The following is a 17,336-nucleotide window of genomic DNA, read 5'->3' as shown; positions in this document are numbered from 1 at the left end:
CAACACTTTGCATTTGTTCAAGCATTAATTATGCTTTCTGCCCATCCTCATACTGATTCGGACTGATGCGGCCCCATGGCCAAGTCATCCATCCGCCCTCTTCGCTCCTCGATTACCGCAGCAAAGCTAGATACAACTGAACCATGTTAAATGGAGATGAGGACAGCCTCACCAGCACCCACATCTACCGAGCTATCCTGCACATCCTCAAGCACTTCGTCTCCGTGGATATAACCTTGGTCATCTACCCACTGCCCAGCGAAGGTAATGTTCTCGGCAACATCGACGCCGGGACTGGTCAACCTCCTGACCTTGCCATGGCTGAACTCCACGGGGAGCTGGACCTTGGTGTAGGGTCGCTGGCCTTCCGGTTGCGTCGAGTTCCACATGGCCATGTTGGTCACGACCACGGACTCGGGTGTGGCACCGCCGCCGCACTTGCCCTGGCCCTTGCCCGCGTCATAGACGGCATAGGCGCCAAACAAGGTCTCGTTGACCAACACCTCGACCTGCTTGTTGCCCCCCGCAAAGGCCCGGGCAGTCATGAGGTTGCCATAGTACAGCGGCTTGACCTGTGCCGTCTTGTTGAGATAGTCGATCGGCTGCCAGGGGCTGTAGCGGTAGGGTGTGCCCATGTGGAAGTGCACGCGGTCCACCTTGAGGCTGGCCAGGTACATGATGTAGTCGACCGACCACAGCGCCTCGGCGAACACGTCCGAGACCCCGGGAGTTCCCTGGCACGCGATCGAGTTGGTCTCACCAATGACGTACTTCATTCCCAAGCCCGCAGTCGCGTTGCCGAGGTAGTCGTGGTTGTACACCAGGCTCGTCATCTGGGTACGGTTGAGCAGGTTGCGCTCAATGGTTGGGACGGGTCCGTAGCCGGGACAGTTGACCCCCATGTACTGTGTAGTGGTTGACGACAAAGTTAGTGGCGCTGGGTAATTATATCTCCACTGGAAGGGAGGAACGAAAAACATACCTCGTGGTCGCAAAGGGTCTTGGCCTTTGTGTGATTCATCCCGAATTTGACGGCGTTTTCGACGTTCCAGAAGGGCGTTTCGTTGTAGCCGACTCCCTCGGGGGGCGCGAAGACGCCACCCTGGAAAATGGGTCCGTAATCCCCAACCGCCGCCTGGACAGCGTTGGCGTATTCGTTCCACTGGGGGACATACTGCTCCACCGTCCAGTTGCAGGGCTTGACGCTGCACGGCCAGACTGCCGACGTGTCAGCCCACCATCCAAGTAAACTCAAGCTTACTTTGCAAGGACAGATAACTCACAGTCGACCTCGTTTCCAATCTCGAAGGCGTACAAGCTATCACCTAGGCCGTCATAGGCAAGCTTTGCCTCGGCCACCGTCTCGTCGACCCCGTTCCGGCCCTGGATTAGGGGGTCATGCGGGTCGTAGAAACTCAGACCGTAAATGTACTGGGTTCCCTCGGGGAACTGGTGGAAAGACTCTATCCACGACGGACCAATCGTCATCCGCGAGGGCTGATCGTCGGTGGGGTTCACAAATGTTAGGATCACTGCTTCCGACTGGTTCGCGTCGTACACGACTTTGTTCATCGTGGTGCCGCCCACGCGGATCATGGGGTAGGCTCCCGAGATGTCCTTGAGGTTCTGGAGCATGCGTGCCGAGAACTCATTGGGGTGTCTTATCAAGGCCATGTATTAGTCGACGCTCTCTGAATCGGAGAAGGAGTGGGAAGGAAGCTTGAGGCCACGCACGAGTTGTTCCCGGCAAAGTCTTGCATGTAGCTGTACTCAATCGAATAGGACTGGTAGTTCCCGTCGACAATCTGCCGTCCTGGGGGTGGAGAGTTCGGAACCTTCAGAGTTCGAGAGCTCACTATGTTCTGCGGGCAAGCAAGGGCGAGACCAATGCTCCCTGCGAATGCAAGCAGAGATTTGAGGCATCGTGGAGTCTCCATGTTGACAAGGAATTAACAAGGACGGACGGAGGTTGTCGAGAGGCTATAGCTGAAGGCTTGTCTGAGAATCACCATCCTCGGGGGCGAGGCCTGGTCAATATATACCCCAGCTTAAGTGAGGGTGATTGTTGTTTTGCTAAACTGCCTTTGTTACCTTTGCGGGGAAACAATCGTGACTCCAAGGATCGGCCAAGTCAGGTCGAACTAGATACAAGATACCCCAGGATTCCCCAAGATGGGACGGAGGTGAGATGGCTCCTTCCATCTGGGGAAAGGATCCTGACTCGGAAAACGTGCTTAGAGCATGGGGTTCCGGGCTGTTGTCCGGGTTGTTGTCCGGGTTGTGGTCGTAGAGAGCTGGCTATTACGGAGCCTTATTACCAGGGTTACCAGCTGGCTACCAATCATCGTGTAAGTGGCCGGGATGATCCGGCCTTGGAAAGTTGGGGGTTGCTTGTATGTTGACAAGCTTTTCTTCGGCAAGCCACTGAGTACATTCACCGACGAAGTCGGTGTTCACACCGTAGTGTAGGTAGGCTTGCTAGTTTAGCACACGCTCGAAGAGATGGGAAACGATGTGCGGATACTCCCTCACGGGGCGGTGGGTACAATCGCGTGGTTTTCTATTGCATTGCAACCAAATGGTGGCTAGGTAATCAAACAAGTCCTGATTAGAAACATGCCGGATTGAATGCCGGGGTAAGGCTAGCGAGCGGATTGGTCCCGAAGCTCAAAGTCAACACGAGCTCGAGTCAGTGTCCATGTACTGAGTAGGGCTATTTTTCTCGGAGTTTCCCGTCTCACAACCCTCTCTCCAGTTTCCCCGCATTGCCCCTCACACTCTCCAACCATGAGACCGACCTTGTTGGGAATTATTGTGTAATTAGTTCACTTTGCACATGCGCTAGGTAATTAGAGTCAAAAATGAATCCCAAAGAAATCCCCCCGCGGGGTGGTGGATGCGGTGATTTGGGTTGTGTTGGGTTACTCCACACCGTTGTTGTCTAGCGCGCTCCAGTGTGACCCAGTTTTGCCCGTTAAATTTTAACAACCTCGCCGGCATTGTAACTCCGACGTTTGCCACAGCCGCGCAAGCGGCACAAGAAGGGAGGAAGTATGTAGTATGTGAGCGAATGCCGAGAGCAGGCATGGGGCGGTGAGCTGTTAAAATAAAATGGGATAACAAGGGAAAGAGGATGGTCTTCGAAAGACAGAGTCTCGAGGAAAAGAGGCTTGGTAACTAACTTAGCATACCGTAGCGGGAAGGATAGCCGACCATCGGCAATAGTTCGCATCAACTCTAGCGCCTAGTCTAGTCCCGGGTCCAAGAAATTGGAGTAGTCACATCATTTCCCAAGCACTAGAGATGGATGGAAGATGTAGAAGTGATTGAACAGCCTTGCACAAGACAGAATAAGACTAATTAACAATAGCAGCAGGGACTTTTGTTCGTAGAGAGGGCATGCAGCAGACTCTATCTGAGGAGCGCATGTTGGGATCTGCGAGACTACGAAGGTCAAAAGCAGTAACCCTATTGCTGGCATTGTATTGTATGTACATGACTGAAGCTGATGCGATTATGTATATTGCATGGGATGGATGCGCAGGAAATCCGTGATCAAGGCTAGCCAAGTCTAGAGCTATGAAACCAAAAGCACCCCCACGACTCTAACTCTAGGTTAGGCGTAAGTATCATACCGTGGGGCGGCCCCGGTGTGAATGCCGGGTGCCAAGCGCCGGTGCGAATGCCGGTGCCGCATGTGCCGAATGGCGGTTCTGGGTGCCGGTGCTGGATGCCGGCTACCAAAGCAGGCGAATCGGGTTGAAGTTAGCCCCCCGTCCCTCCTTAGTGAGCAGCTTCTAAACCTTAGCTCTGAAAAATTGGGGATGGAGGGGGTTGCAAAATTGGAAGTTCGAGGCAACATGACCCCACTGGCTATTGGAGCTAACGTTGAAAAATCTTGGACGAGGTTGTTTGAAGTAATCCGTAATTCGTCTCACATTAGCGGTTGGAGAGTCAGGCTGGTGCAATTCTTGGTAATCCGGCACCACACTACCCACGCCGATCCTTGCCTACAATACATGTTTTCTCCACATTCCCCCTCATTGTCCCGTTTTGGGGCCCCTGTGGGGAGGATGAAGGGGTGGGCTCGGCCCGACCAGACCAGATTTCAGGGCAGAACCCGGGGAAGAAATTCTTGATATATTGCATGTGGTTTTCCACCCATAAGTCGACGAGAAATAATCCCTTCTCTCACTTTCAGACTCTAGTTTATCATATCACCGGTGTTCTCTTCTCCCTCTCGAGCACAGTCAACTCAAACAAGAACCTAGGGTCCCACGAAAGGCATCATCTCAGCATGGCGGCCGTCAAGACGAAGTTCTTCAAGAACTACCGGGTGTATATGCTCACATCCGTGGCCTATATGGGCTCGTTGCTCTTTGGTACGTATATGGTTGGCCCTTTTTCTTCGTCTACATCCAGGCTGCTTACACGAAGACCCTCGCAGGTTATGACACGGGTGTGATGGGGAGCGTTCTCGCCCTCGATAGTTTCAAGGAAGACTTCGGCCTACCAACTGACAAGGGCGGCTTCGCTTCTGGCAAGAATGCCCATGTGTCCTCCAATGTCGTGTCCCTTCTTACGGCCGGTTGCTTCTTCGGTGCTATCGCCGCGGCGTTCGTCAACGACCGATTCGGCCGACGCTACTCCCTCATGTTCTTCGTCAGCATCTTTCTCGTTGGTGCGGCCATACAGACCGCCTCGACACACCACATAGGCCAGATCTACGCCGGCCGTGTCATTGCCGGTCTCGGCGTTGGAGGCATGTCCAGCATCACGCCCGTGTTTGTCAGCGAGAACTGCCCGCCGCAGATCCGCGGCCGTGTCTCTGGCCTGTTCCAGGAGTTCCTCGTCATCGGAAGCACCTTCGCGTACTGGCTCGACTACGGCGCGGCGCTGCACATCCCCAAGAGCACCAAGCAGTGGCGGGTCCCCGTGGCGATCCAGATGATCCCCGGCGGGCTCATGCTTATCGGCCTATGCTTCCTCAAGGAATCCCCGCGCTGGCTGATGAAGAAGAATCGCAGCGAGGAGGCATTGGACGCGCTGTCATGGGTGCGGAACGAGGCCCCCGATAGCCCCGAGGTACAGAAGGAGATGGCCGAGATCAGGGCCGCCACTGAGGAGGAACTGGCAGCCACCGAGGGCGTCACATGGAAGGAGTGTCTACGAAAGGGCAACCGCTACCGCTTCTTCCTGGCCTTCTGCATCATGTTCTGGCAGCAGTTCTCGGGCACCAACAGCATCGGCTACTATGCGCCCCAGATCTTCGAGACGGTCGGCGTCAGCAGCACCAACTCGTCCCTGTTCGCCACCGGCGTTTACGGCACCGTCAAGGTCGTCTCGACTGGCATCTTCCTCCTCATCGGCATCGACAGGTGGGGCCGCAAGAAGAGTCTGCTGGGAGGTGCTGCCTGGATGGCCAGCATGATGTTCATCATTGGCTCTGTCCTCGCGACTCACCCTCCGAACCCCGACTCCTCCACCGTCATGCCGCCGTCCATCGCCATGGTCGCCATGATCTACCTCTACGTCATCGGCTACTCCGCCTCGTGGGGCCCGACGCCCTGGGTTTACGTCTCCGAAGTAAGTTGTCCTTACTTCCCCTAGACAGATTTGGTGTTCCCAGTCAGCCTCTACCGAACCTTGGTATCATTACGCTGACCCTTCACCTCTTAGATCTTCCCGCCCCGCCTTCGCGAATATGGCGTCGGCCTTGCTGCCACCACGCAATGGCTGTTCAACTTTGTCATTACCGAGGTCACGCCTGCGGCGATCCACCACATTGGCTGGAAGACATTCATCATGTTCGGCGTCTTCTGTATGGCCATGGGCACCTTTGTCTTCTTCTTCCTCAGAGAGACCAAGGGTCGCACGTTGGAAGACATGGACATCCTGTTTGGCGAGGTTACCGAGGAGCAGCGCCGGGCTGACGTGGAATACGTTCTTCAAAAGACCGGGGGCTTGGAGCACACCGAACTGGCCGCTGTGAGGCACTCAGAGGAGGCCAAGAAGTAATTAGGGATTTGGTGTAATTTCTCGTCAGAGAAAACCCCTGGGGGACTAATTAATTAACACTCGTCGCGTCCCACCTGTTTTATCGATAGCATATCTAAAGCTGAATGAGACTGACATTAATGATTCGCGCCGTGATGAATGGACCCTGGACGGTTCCTCAAGCTGATTAGGATAGATAGCCAGATGTCGTGCTGGTTAGTTAAGACCTAGTTGGGGCCGCCAGTCGCTAGAGCCCCGTGGAAGCCCCAGTCACCGCTCGTATCGTTGGCGAATCTTGGTGTTAGATACGGATCGCCATTCGAATTTGTGTCGTAAGGCATCTCGCCGAGACCAAGCCCTGGGGGAGCGCTGAGACCGGGCGGTGGGCCGTTTGTAGTGGTGAAGCCATGGCCGGAGCAAACCATCACGTTAACGCTGCCCATGGAACCAGTGTTATTCTGGGCTGGGTTTTGCATGGATCAAACGCCGAGGGGATTCTTGGGGAAACTCAATCAAATGCCTCCTTTCACACTGTTGTGCAGCATGTGTCCGTGGAGCTCATAGAGTGCCTTGGTCGCATGTGAGACGTCCAAATTCAACGAAGCACATACGGCCATTCTGCTTAGTGCGCAAGCAGAGACGCATGTAGCCTCTCTGCTTGGAAAACATGGCCTTCAGTTCTTCCTCGGACGTGTCGATGGGCAAGTTACCCACATACAGCGTATTGCAGGGAGGATTTTGATCGTCTGAGATATCGGGTGTGGCATCGGATGAATGGAGTTGGAGGTAGCGAGGAGCATCGGGTTGGTTCCATCAAGCCCCGCGGTGGCCTTCCTATACGCCTCTTCTAGTTGGAGCATCCCTCTTTGAGGTGTTGTTTCACCCGTGATTGTGAAAACTGGCGTCTACCGGGTTGGTTGAGATTCAGCCACTTCCGATAGAAACACGGGGTTCGATGAGACGCTGGGATCAACGAAGGCATTGTGGCGCCAGACTTTTTGGTCATCTAATTTGATGAGAGCCCAGTCCAGTGCCAGTCCACAAGATTCGTCGAGCTCACGAGGCATAGGGAATAATGCGAGCATCTCTTTGGCGTCCCTTGTTTGACCGCTGATCTTTCCGCCATAGGAGCCCTTCGTACCGGTTGAGCGGCTGTCGATGAGATCTAGCTCCCCCTCATCTTCTTCGCTAGGCTTTCATACTCGACATCGTCGATGAAATAGTAGCCATCTTCAAGCACTGCATCGGAAGGATCGGTATCAGAGCCATAGAGAGACTCCTCGTCGCAGACAGGAAGCTCCGCAGCCTCGTCCGCGGAAGTACCCGCGCTAGAACTCTCTACTGACCGGTAGTCCGACATCTCCCCGCTATGAAGAAACTTCATTGGCTCAAATTGTCTGAATGCGTGCATCGATGTGATGGCACAGAACTTGGAGTCTATCTTAATCACACAACCTAGGGTAGAGATGCTGGACTTACTACCGAGAAGCTCGACGATGGAGCCGCACATGGTCAATCCAGGCAACATATGCGGATGGGTCTCTGGCCGTTGTGGTGGAGTGCGCAGTTGAGAATGTATCCGAACGAATTGCTGGCCCCAGTATAGAGTCCTGGGTATACGTTGACGCCAGAAGTACAAGTTGAAAAATGGCCTATGGTCCTCCTCGATGGTCGACGCCTGCCTCCCCTTCCATGAATATTTCCGGGACGGCCGGCGAAGGCAGCATTGGTACTTGAGTTCCTTACTCATCAAAAGGCCATTCATTCATGTCCTCAAATTCGCTGTGGCGGCAGAAAACAAGGTCATGGTCGCCTGGCTAGAGAGGCATACATCAGAGAGGAATGCACTGACTGTAGCCATCGTGGGCCTTTTTTTGTCCGCGCTCTTTGGATTGTTATCCTTCAATGTTGGGCTGCTTCAGCTTGTTTTGGCCTGGGTGGCGTATAAGTACCCGCCAGTTCCAAGTTCATGAATCATAGTTGACCCATTCAGGAACCACTCTCGATATGGGGTCTCCATTTTCCGAGTTCAAAGACTGGCGCAAGTCGGCCTGAAAGGAAGCTCCTAGCAGACCTGCAACCAAAACAAACAAGCTTCTGGATGCATGGGGTAATCCAGAAAAATGATCCAAATATAGCCTAGCGCATTCATGACAATTGCGGGACCTAGAGCGTGGCCCTGGCTGAAATCCGTATTTCGTGGTCTGGATCTCGATAGTTTCCTTTGGCACCTGGTCTGTCTCCATAACCAGCACTCCCTAGCTATCAATAGCTTGTTCGGCCCTTACCCAACTGGGTTTCCGCTAATGTCAGCCGCACAGACAAGCTTCCATATTGGGACCAGCAATGATGACCATGGAGTCAATCATAATTTGTACATAATTTGTAAAAATTCAATCCTCTCGTTGCTTCTCGTTTTGCATCTTCCCAACTATTTTCAGCAACCAACCTGAGCGGTCTTTTGTCTTAGACTAGACGGCGTCTTTCGCCTCATATGCCAGCTAATAATTAATTGCTCCTTTGTTTTACTCTTTCGATCCAACTCGGTTTGATTAACCCTTTTCCACAAGAATGCGTTCCTGCATCCTCCCCCTTTTGGGCCTCTTCCTTAGCTTCGAAGCCGCCGAGGCAGCCACTTGCAACCGCTGCAATGCCAACAATTGCTATCGGCAGGTAGTTGCAAGTGCCTTCACCACAAGGCACGGGAGTCAGGACTGCTCGTCTTACCTTGCTACCACCGTCACTCCTGCCACCGTCACCTTTACCGAGACAGTAGAGGCCACCCAGACGGAGGATGTCACAACCACGGACACCATCGTCATTACCATCCCCGCTACCGAGACTGACACTGTCACGGCCACCATCTTGACCACCGAGACCGATACTGTCACGACCACCGTCACGAAAGTGATGAGTACTGTCTTGCGTCGCGCCGCATCCCCAACAAGCGGAGTTCCCGCCTACGCCTCGGGCTGCACAGCTCCCGGCCAGTACTCAAGTGCCTGCTCCTGCATCGGCGTCTTCCCGCACACCGTCACCGCCCCAACCCCGTCGGCTACGATCACCCAGACCCTCACCCAGGTTGTGACGAACACCGTTGGCGTCGAGAGGTCCATCCTGACAACAGAGACGCTTACCGTTTTCTCAACGGTGACGACCGAAGTCGTGGCCACGACAACCACAACGACGACCCAATTGAGCGACCCAGCACCGACCGCCTGCTCCCGCCCCGCGCTGAAGGTGGTGGGCGGGTCCTACGACGGGCAATACATCAAGCTGACGTCTAACGGCGGCTCGGCTCTGGCAGTGTTCACCACCGACAAGAGCAGCGCCTCCACCTTGGTCATTGACTCGGATGGCCAGCTCTTCAACCCGGATAACCCAAATTTCGGCGGCGTCAATGTCTACGCACAGGAGAGCGACCGGGGGATCGGCTACATCTACTTCGACACCCAGGCCTTCAATGCGCAGCACAGTGTGTACCCGGTGATCTGCTCCACCGACCCTGTCACCCTCTATCTTTCATGCGCGTGGTTGGGGGCCACAGTTCTGCAGGAGTTTAACGGCTATCTTAGCCTGGGTGCTACTAGTTCGGAAGCCCATCCTCTAGTACTACAGGCTAGTTGCGTGTAGGGACAAGGCAACGACTCTTACCCAGCTTCTTGTGCAGGTCGTCCATCGACGGACGTCCTTGCGTGGCAACCAGGCGCATCACAGAGGGGCCGAGTGCGTATGTTGTTAATAAATGGACCTTCTAGAGTCCGCCCCATTTTTCTCAATTAAATCCGCACAACTCAAACCCATCTTCGTCACAAGGCACCCAAAGCGTCAAATTTCCCGTAATCACCTCCATCGCCTCCTCAATCCCCGCGGCAACGCCCTCCACCTCCACCCTCACCGCAACCCCCGCACCGCTTCCCTCCTCCCCCCCACCCACCGCTGCAGGCACCACCTTCGCGACCACCACCTCCCCCAGCGCGATCGTCTCGTTGCGTATCCTCCCAAGCGCCTCCACCAGGTCGCGCACGTAGTTGAGCTTGACGAAGATGGGTCGCGCCCCCGCAATACCCGCCAGCACGGCGTTGGCGCCGTCGCGCAGCGAGGACGCCGCTGGGCCGCGCGCTAGCAGGGAGGATGCGGGGAGGGGCCCGGCGAGGGCGGCGAGGGAGGCGCTCGCGGAGGTTAGGGCGGCCGAGATGTCGTATGTGCCGTAGGCGATGGATTGGATTGTGTCGGTCGTGTTGGTGAGGGCCTTGATTCTCAGTCGTGCTTTGTTAGTTGGTGGATGCGAGCGAGGAAAAGGGGGGGGTTCTCCCGGCTCGCCTTGATCTCGGTGTCGAGCTTGTCCAGGACCGCGGTTAGATTGGAGATTACGCCGTCGAGGATGTCTGCATCGTCACGCTTCTGTTGACGGCTTGGAGCTGCCACGCAGGCCCCTATGAGGGCAACGTGGACGATGAGATTCTTTAGCTGCATGGTGATTATATCGTGAGAGGGCCGTGGGAGAAGTCGATAGACCGTAGAACATTGATACGACGTCACGTCTCGAAGCAGGTTGTGGCCCTATATAAGACTTCACAAGGTGTGTGCGAATCTATCCTATGTGTTTGATTGATGGCGGGAGAGCATCCTGCGTTGCATTTCAATCTCATGCCGCGCTGTGGGAGGGTTCAAAGTTCAACAGATTAATTAATTAAAGCAAATTTCGGCGTGGATCGTTCGTCTAATTGATTATCTACCCGCCTACAATGGCTAATGACCGTCGAGCCAGCAAATGCATGCCATGGAGGAAGAGGGAAACTAGTGGCGGAAGAACATAATTCGAAACAATTGCCCAGTGGATCGACGGTGGTCTTTTATTATTTTTGCAGACGGCCGGTTCCTTGGAAGGTCCTCTATCCATGAAGCCAAATTACCTCGTCTGACCCAAGTTGGCAGGTCAGGGGCCCTGGACACAATATCTCTACCCAATGGGGAATCGGGGGAAGACACCATCTCCCTTCTTGAATTTCCCGGGATGTGGCCAAGAACCGGGTCAGAGCCACAGGCTTTGGGTAACCTTGACGCCACAGCCGCTGTTGCACTCTTTGTTCATGGCGTAAATCGTTTCTCTTGCAATCTCTAGTAATATTTCTATATATCCCTTGGTAGTTTACTGCATAGTTTAGTGCATATTGGACGAACATGTCAGCGCGGGAGAATGATGTCATTTGGAAAGAGCGCCTCCATACCGACCCCCCCATTTACCCATCCCAACCCCCCCCCCCACATAAATGACCCGGTATCAGCCCGCCCGCAAAATTTGTATGGGCGCAAGATTCGAAGGCATTTACAAAATCAATGATCGCAAAAGCAGTAATAGGACTACAAATTAAAAATGAAGCTATTTGCAAAGCCAAAACTAGTAACTTTTATATCTGAGTAGTGTTGAACGTTTAGATCTATGCACGTGACTGCCACAACCTTGTCTCTAGACCTCCTTTTCTGCCTGCCTTGTCTGTGCCTGTTGAATATACTGCTCGCAAAGCACCCTAAACTCAGGGCTTTCTTTGTCGTCTAGTCTTTCGTTGCCCTGTACGTGGATTACCTCCTGAACCTCCTGAACCTCCTGAACCTCCTTACGCCTAGCGTTTTCGATCCTGCCTAGCCATGGGTTAGGCATAGCAGTCTTCTGCTTCTTCCTTCCACCTTCGTGCCTTTCCTTTTCGGCATCTCTGGAATCCCTGGAATCTTTATCATCTAGCGTAGGGCCAAGCTTAAATTGAGAGTAGTTTCTTTGTGCAGAGTGGCGTATACCGCCTGGCGTTGAGCCCTGTGGCTGTGAGGCAATAGGGGCTTTATTTCTGAATAGTCCCTCTCCTTGCGGCCTTCCCTTTGGTATTACCATATGCAGTCGACGTGCTTGAAGAAGGGGATCAATATCATCTTGCCTAGTTATTATCCACCAAAATGGATCCACGTTGCTTCTCTAAAGTCCTCTTTCTTCATAGTATAAATCTAGAAGTTTATAGGCACAAGGTAGGCCATATTGCTTTCGCGTACTCCCTGTACAGAGTGGAAGTAGTCTTCCAGCTAGCCAACAAGGTGATAGCAACGTGTCTACTGCTTTCAAATAGAGCGATTCCAACTAACAAAGGCACTACCATGTAACGGTAAGTGGCAATTTGCCTAGCCACTCTCGTCTTCCATACAATTGCCAGATTATAGTATAGGCTGCAATTATCTTCTCTTTGCATAGCTGTGCCTTGTCTCTCGTCTGGCGCGCAGTTGCTACTTTAACCTTGGGAAGGTCAGACTGTAACAAAAGGCTATACGTCTTCAAAAAGCTGTTGTTTGACTTTGCCAGAGAGGTAGTAATAAAGCCAAAGTTGCGGTAAGATTGGGTAAAGCAATATGCCTACTCTTTCTTTAATGGCAACTACTTGGTTCTCACGTATTGTAGAAGTGGCTCTTGATCTTTGAAGACCTTCTGAAGCAGTGCCTAGGCATGCTTAAAATCCTCCTTGGTATTGCCATATACTACGTGCTGACGTGGTGAATGGAAAAGGCACGGGCCGCTTCAGGCTAGGATGAGTCAGCTTCGGACCGGATTTTCTGCGCTTCCATATAAGAGCGTGATCAGGGCCTCAAATTGTAAGATCATCATCAATTACGCAGACTTACACGGATTTACAAGCAGCACTCTTTACACCTTAGTTATTTCGAGGCTTTCTACGCAATAATACTTGATTTACCGCATTCCATTCCTTCCTTACGCCTTCAATTCAATTGATCACGCCACCGGCGTTTTCCCACCTTACTTACACGACTGGATTTGGGCACTACCGCGAGACGCATCGGGGCTGATCAGGGTCACCTGACCAGTCACGTGCGCCAGAGGTAAGGAAGAAGCACGATTCCATCCGCCTGCCAGCCGATCACGTGGCTACTGCCGTTGGGGCCTACGCCTCAGAAGCAGTATACTACGTTGAGAGGTAGGTAGGTAGGTGGTTTTGTGTCTCTCCTCCTCAGTGCCTCTAGAGAAGGTAGAAGCTAGCTTGATTCTTTGATACTGTATGTGGAAGTGGAAGCAGGCTAAGTGAGTGGCTTTGCATCTCCTTGATCTTAACGTGGGCGCGTTTAAGCTAATCCAAATCAGCCTCTCTCTTTTCCAAAGTCTCTCCATTGCTGTCGTCTTTGTTGCCATTGTCTTCATTGCCACTATCTCTATCCAAATCAGCTAGGTTGACTGCAGCCTTCTTTCACTTTAGCTTGATATTCAAGACTATATTGCTATTGATATAGAAGACGCAAAGTTAAAGCTATATACTTGGCTAAACTGCCTATATTGCCGCTTGAAGTTGGTTGTCTTTGTCTATGATTACCATCTTAGGAGGATCAATATTGACCTTCTCCTGGAAAGCCTAGAAGCTTTCTATACACCATTGGAAGCTCTTAAACCGCTTGCTATTAAGCAAGGCAAACGCAGCAGGGATAGAGGTCTTCTTATTTGACAGTGTAACTAGAGAGACTAGTGGCATCTTGTAGCAATTGGTCTTGTAGGTGGCATCAATTTAGAGGCAGTAGGAAGACTGCATCTACACGCAAGCCTCCTTATAGTAGGTCTAGGTAGCTTATTAAAAGCAAGGCTCTTTGCTTTAAGAGTCTCAGTCTAGCCTTCAATTCCATATCTCCTTAGATTCTTGCAGAGTTTGCAAAAAACAGTAGACTAGGCTTTGTTTATTCTAGTCTGCATAGGTGATTTGATACTATAGCTAGTACATGTCTTTTAGTCAATACATGTTGCTTAATCTAGGCCACTGCCTAAGAAGCTAGTCAAATATAGACTGCGAAGAGACTGTGCAATCAAGCTAAAGGCAACCAATATAAAGCAGCTGCTTTTAAGTCAGGGTTTAAAGGCTGCAATAGGCTACTAAAGCCAATAAAGGTCTATAGCTGCGATGGACGTTATTCCCAAACTGCATGGTCTACTTGCCTTTGTTGGCGGCAAGAGACTAGGTAACCAATTCGAATAGGCAGTTGGCTATCTTTGTCGTGTAGGTCTTTATTGTAGTTGCTGTAGATTCTTGCTTGTAACAGGTAGTTTGGTCACAAACTAGGATTGCCTTTACAGCCTTTGTCTTAGCTTTATTATTCTTGGTCCGCCAGGTTGCAACTATAAAGCTATGGCCTTGACAATAGTCTCTTAAGGCAAAGGCAAGAGCCTCAAAGTTAGGGAATTGTTGACTTAGTAAGGCTTGGGCAGCAGGGTTGTCAGGTGGAAGGCTAGGCCATGGTTCTCTATCCCACTCAATACTATAGTTTTCCAAATCAGGGCTAGAAAGGCGGCTAGAAATAGCTTTATTGGCTGACAGGTCTGACAGGTCTATAGCAGTAGCCATTTTGGCTAGTGACGTAGCTGCTTGTAAAATGGCCTTCGAATCTTGCGCCCATACAAATTTTGCGGGCAGGCCGATACCAGGTCATTTATGTGGGGGGGGGGGGTCGGGATGGGTAAATGGGGGGGTCGGTATGGAGGCGCTCTTTGGAAAGGTGTCTCACTGTCCAATGATTGATTACAAACTCATGATTTCAAATACGTATGGACTTATAATACTTGATTTCAAATCGTCGGATTTCCGCACAGGCACGAACCCATTGCGTGATACTCATTGCATGCATTTCTGATCAGGTATAATTATAGCAAGGGCACAAGAGACATCTTGCTCTAATTACAGGCACTGTTCTTCATTTCTACCAAATCTACCTCGGAATCAAAATCATGCCTGGCACATCTCCAGTCGTCCTCATACTCGGCGCGGGGTCCAACATTGGCCATCATGTAGCTCGAGCATTTGCTTCAAAGGGTTACAGGGTTGCCCTGGCAGCCAGGAGTCTCAAGCACACGGACAACACTGCTGACCAAGTCAACATCCCGGGTGACTTGTCAGATCCAAACGCTGTTGTCAGCGCATTTTCCAAAGTCAAATCGCTGCTAGGTGTCCCGCCAAGTGTTGTCGTTTACAATGGTGAGAACTACTACCGAGTAACTTGTTCGAATTTTTTGTTGAAGCTTTAGATAGCTGCCGCACTAACCCCGAATGCCCCAAATGACCCGCTCTCGCTCCCTCTGGCAGACTTCACTCGGGATCTGAACGTCAACACTGTCAGCGCCTTTGTTGCAGCACAGCAAGCAGCACTCGGCTTCGAACAGCTCCCCGACTCTGCATCTAGGACATTCATCTATACCGGAAATATACTGAATACCACTACCATGGCGCCGCTTCTGGACTTGGGTGTCGGCAAGTCGGCCACCGCGCACATCATCCAGTCTGCTGCGGCAGCATACAAAGACCGAGGATTCAAGTATGCAATTTTCTGTCTCAGAAGATTCCCCACAAACGACGAGATTTGACAATTGTTAGGTTCTATTATGGCGACGAGCGGAAGGCTGATGGGTCGTCGGCTGGGACTGGCATCGACGGAGAAGCGCACGCAAAATTCTATGTAGAACTCGCTGAGGGGAAATCACAGGGGCCTTGGTCGCAGACATTTGTCAAAGGTGTGGGATACAAGCCCTTCTAGTTGCCGCGTGCGACGGATGGAGCGGTTGTGTTGAGAGTCTGTCACCACGCGCTCGGCGGCGTGGAGAGAGGGTTACGAGAGGATGGCAAGGCGTTGACGGGGCTCTAAGTCACCGCAGCTGTGCAGATACATATTGGTATATCGAGGATTATGACCTTTAAGATAGTTCACAGCTTAATGGATACCTCGATACATGATCACGGTGCTTCTCCCTCTCATTCCTGCATCCTCGTCTCGCGCTCAATCTCACCCTCGAGTCGGGGGTGAAGCCAGGTCCTCGCCCAGGCGGCTGCGCTAGGAGAGCGATAAGAGACACTAAAGGTTGGTTCTATTCCTATATTGGCCAATTCCAGCGCATCACAAGCTCTAGTGGAGACGCTTCCATTCGTAGCGTAAAATATCCGCGTCGCAATTTCTACCCCGTCTCTCTCTTGCAAAGCCCTATGCGCGGGGGATTGTCGTCTTGAAGACCGCGGTGGAGAATATTAGCAGTGTTAGCAACAGTCAAACAGGCCCAAGACCAGATATTCTTCGGAAGACATTTCCTGCTAGTTGCAGTGCTAGATAAATCCAAGCTAAAATTGCTGTAATGCGATGACCTGCGCCGTCTGTGTGGTGATATAAATAACGATAATACCCATTTGAGCGCGAATTAAACTAATTAGACCACCTAGACAACTCCCTACAACTACCAAGCACCAACAATACCCGCTATAGGAATATCAATACCAGTCGTGTACGTCGCCGTCTCAGAGAGGAGATAGACGTAAGCGCCACCCAACTCCTGTGGCAACGCCAACCGGGGCATGCCGCCATAGTACTTCATCTTGGTGTCCCAGTCGGGGGCGGTCTCGACGTAATACGTGAGGGCCGTCTTCACAAAGCCGGGCGAGATGCTGTTCACCCGGATGCCGTACTGAGCCCACTCCATGGCTAGGGTGTGGGTCATGTTCCGGACGGCGCCCTTAGTAGCTCCGTATGGTGCGGACGGCGCAGCCCGGTTGGGCCGGTAGCTGGTCATGCTGGCGGTGAAGACGATGCTGCCCTTGCACCCGAGCTTAATGAACATTCTGGCCGCGGCCGTTGCGCAGTTCCACGCCCCAATAAAGTTTAGCCGGAACAACTTCTCTACCTGCTCGCCGGTGAACTCCAGAGCCGGCTGGTGCTTGGTAGCCCCGGCGTTGGCGACCATGCCGTCGAATCGACCTTTGGAGGCAACAATGGCGTCGAGAGCGGCTGCCACGCTTGTCTCATCGGTCACATCCACGGTCAGGTATTCAAACCGCCCTGGGTATTTCTTCTCCAGACTGGCGAAGTCCTCGCCGGGCTTGCTGATGTCGAGACTGTAGACGGTGGCGGCACCGTTGGCGAGGCAGACTTGGGCAATGCCAAGGCCGATACCTTGGTTGGCGCCGGTGACTTGTGGCTAATGTTAGAGGCGATGATATTGAGGCTAGCGATCAACCCTCCTTTTCATTTTTACTTACTAGCAATAACCTTTCCCTCAAGGGTAATCTTCCACTCATGGTCGGCACCGGGGAGAGTGTTCAAGTAATCAGGCTTGCCGTGTGTGGCTGCGCCGTTCGTCTGAGGAACACCGTCTGACTGGGACATTTTTGGCTTGTGAAAGAAGGGGACGTGTGGTGGTGGTGGGGGGGGGGGGGGGGGGGGGAATTAAATGTTGTGGCGGTTAAATTCTGTAAAAAGGTAATAAATGGTGTTTGTAATATAAAAGTTTTTCAAAGTGGGATTGCACCCCCGGGGGTTTTTTTCCA

At 52.4% G+C, this 17,336-nt stretch overlaps 8 protein-coding genes across 8 annotated transcripts; 3 read left to right on the top strand and 5 right to left on the bottom strand.

The window, feature by feature from the left end:
* Positions 1-146: 146 nt before the first annotated feature.
* QBC33DRAFT_599860 (uncharacterized protein) lies at positions 147-1,937 on the bottom strand (the record flags this gene model as incomplete). Its single annotated transcript, XM_060432057.1, has 4 exons — positions 147-905; positions 983-1,218; positions 1,284-1,660; positions 1,735-1,937. The coding sequence occupies 4 exons, from the start codon at positions 1,935-1,937 to the stop codon at positions 147-149; spliced, it is 1,575 nt and encodes a 524-aa protein (XP_060278923.1).
* A 2,230-nt stretch (positions 1,938-4,167) lies between these two features.
* On the top strand, positions 4,168-6,119 carry QBC33DRAFT_480934 (sugar transporter). Its single transcript, XM_060425342.1, has 3 exons — positions 4,168-4,382; positions 4,448-5,586; positions 5,680-6,119. The coding sequence occupies exons 1-3, from the start codon at positions 4,298-4,300 to the stop codon at positions 6,016-6,018; spliced, it is 1,563 nt and encodes a 520-aa protein (XP_060278922.1). The 5' UTR covers positions 4,168-4,297; the 3' UTR covers positions 6,019-6,119.
* Positions 6,120-6,224: 105 nt separating this feature from the next.
* QBC33DRAFT_519287 (uncharacterized protein) lies at positions 6,225-7,858 on the bottom strand (the record flags this gene model as incomplete). The annotated part of the gene is made up of 6 exons (XM_060426284.1): positions 6,225-6,460; positions 6,609-6,743; positions 7,058-7,149; positions 7,200-7,434; positions 7,477-7,738; positions 7,829-7,858. 6 exons carry the CDS (start codon positions 7,856-7,858, stop codon positions 6,225-6,227), a joined length of 990 nt encoding a protein of 329 aa, XP_060278921.1.
* A 383-nt stretch (positions 7,859-8,241) lies between these two features.
* On the top strand, positions 8,242-10,085 carry QBC33DRAFT_551331 (uncharacterized protein). Its single transcript, XM_060429166.1, has one exon. It carries the CDS (start codon positions 8,569-8,571, stop codon positions 9,628-9,630), a length of 1,062 nt encoding a protein of 353 aa, XP_060278920.1. The 5' UTR covers positions 8,242-8,568; the 3' UTR covers positions 9,631-10,085.
* Positions 10,086-10,697, bottom strand: QBC33DRAFT_551330 (uncharacterized protein). Its single transcript, XM_060429165.1, has one exon. It carries the CDS (start codon positions 10,471-10,473, stop codon positions 10,258-10,260), a length of 216 nt encoding a protein of 71 aa, XP_060278919.1. The 5' UTR covers positions 10,474-10,697; the 3' UTR covers positions 10,086-10,257.
* Positions 10,698-12,136: 1,439 nt separating this feature from the next.
* Positions 12,137-12,394, bottom strand: QBC33DRAFT_460907 (uncharacterized protein; the record flags this gene model as incomplete). The annotated part of the gene is made up of 1 exon (XM_060425013.1): positions 12,137-12,394. A coding segment is annotated over one exon (258 nt), but the record flags the coding sequence as incomplete, so codon positions are not given.
* A 2,212-nt stretch (positions 12,395-14,606) lies between these two features.
* QBC33DRAFT_551326 (uncharacterized protein) lies at positions 14,607-15,697 on the top strand. The gene is made up of 3 exons (XM_060429164.1): positions 14,607-15,005; positions 15,060-15,342; positions 15,402-15,697. The coding sequence occupies exons 1-3, from the start codon at positions 14,759-14,761 to the stop codon at positions 15,559-15,561; spliced, it is 690 nt and encodes a 229-aa protein (XP_060278917.1). The 5' UTR covers positions 14,607-14,758; the 3' UTR covers positions 15,562-15,697.
* Positions 15,698-16,087: 390 nt separating this feature from the next.
* QBC33DRAFT_256397 (short-chain dehydrogenase) lies at positions 16,088-17,202 on the bottom strand. Its single transcript, XM_060423063.1, has 2 exons — positions 17,049-17,202; positions 16,088-16,980 (listed from the first exon to the last, which is right to left on the bottom strand). The coding sequence occupies exons 1-2, from the start codon at positions 17,173-17,175 to the stop codon at positions 16,250-16,252; spliced, it is 858 nt and encodes a 285-aa protein (XP_060278916.1). The 5' UTR covers positions 17,176-17,202; the 3' UTR covers positions 16,088-16,249.
* Positions 17,203-17,336: the final 134 nt, after the last annotated feature.

This window comes from Phialemonium atrogriseum (assembly GCF_030411735.1).
Source record: "Phialemonium atrogriseum strain 8032-3 unplaced genomic scaffold QBC33scaffold_38, whole genome shotgun sequence".
In the NCBI taxonomy this organism is placed as follows: domain Eukaryota; kingdom Fungi; phylum Ascomycota; class Sordariomycetes; order Cephalothecales; family Cephalothecaceae; genus Phialemonium; species Phialemonium atrogriseum.
Note: the sequence above shows the minus strand (reverse complement) of the source record. Positions and strands in the feature narration are given on the sequence as shown.

Bases quoted from the DNA above. Each gene is read 5' to 3' on its own strand.
- QBC33DRAFT_480934 (XM_060425342.1), top strand. From the start codon at position 4,298: ATGGCGGCCGTCAAGACGAAGTTCTTCAAGAACTACCGGGTGTATATG. The intron at 4,383-4,447 runs GTACGTATATGG...AGACCCTCGCAG, and splicing joins TATGGGCTCGTTGCTCTTTG to GTTATGACACGGGTGTGATG. The intron at 5,587-5,679 runs GTAAGTTGTCCT...TTCACCTCTTAG, and splicing joins CCTGGGTTTACGTCTCCGAA to ATCTTCCCGCCCCGCCTTCG.
- QBC33DRAFT_551331 (XM_060429166.1), top strand. From the start codon at position 8,569: ATGCGTTCCTGCATCCTCCCCCTTTTGGGCCTCTTCCTTAGCTTCGAA.
- QBC33DRAFT_551330 (XM_060429165.1), bottom strand. From the start codon at position 10,473: ATGCAGCTAAAGAATCTCATCGTCCACGTTGCCCTCATAGGGGCCTGC.
- QBC33DRAFT_551326 (XM_060429164.1), top strand. From the start codon at position 14,759: ATGCCTGGCACATCTCCAGTCGTCCTCATACTCGGCGCGGGGTCCAAC. The intron at 15,006-15,059 runs GTGAGAACTACT...AGCTTTAGATAG, and splicing joins AAGTGTTGTCGTTTACAATG to CTGCCGCACTAACCCCGAAT. The intron at 15,343-15,401 runs GTATGCAATTTT...GACAATTGTTAG, and splicing joins TACAAAGACCGAGGATTCAA to GTTCTATTATGGCGACGAGC.
- QBC33DRAFT_256397 (XM_060423063.1), bottom strand. From the start codon at position 17,175: ATGTCCCAGTCAGACGGTGTTCCTCAGACGAACGGCGCAGCCACACAC. The intron at 16,981-17,048 runs GTAAGTAAAAAT...ATTAGCCACAAG, and splicing joins TGAGGGAAAGGTTATTGCTA to TCACCGGCGCCAACCAAGGT.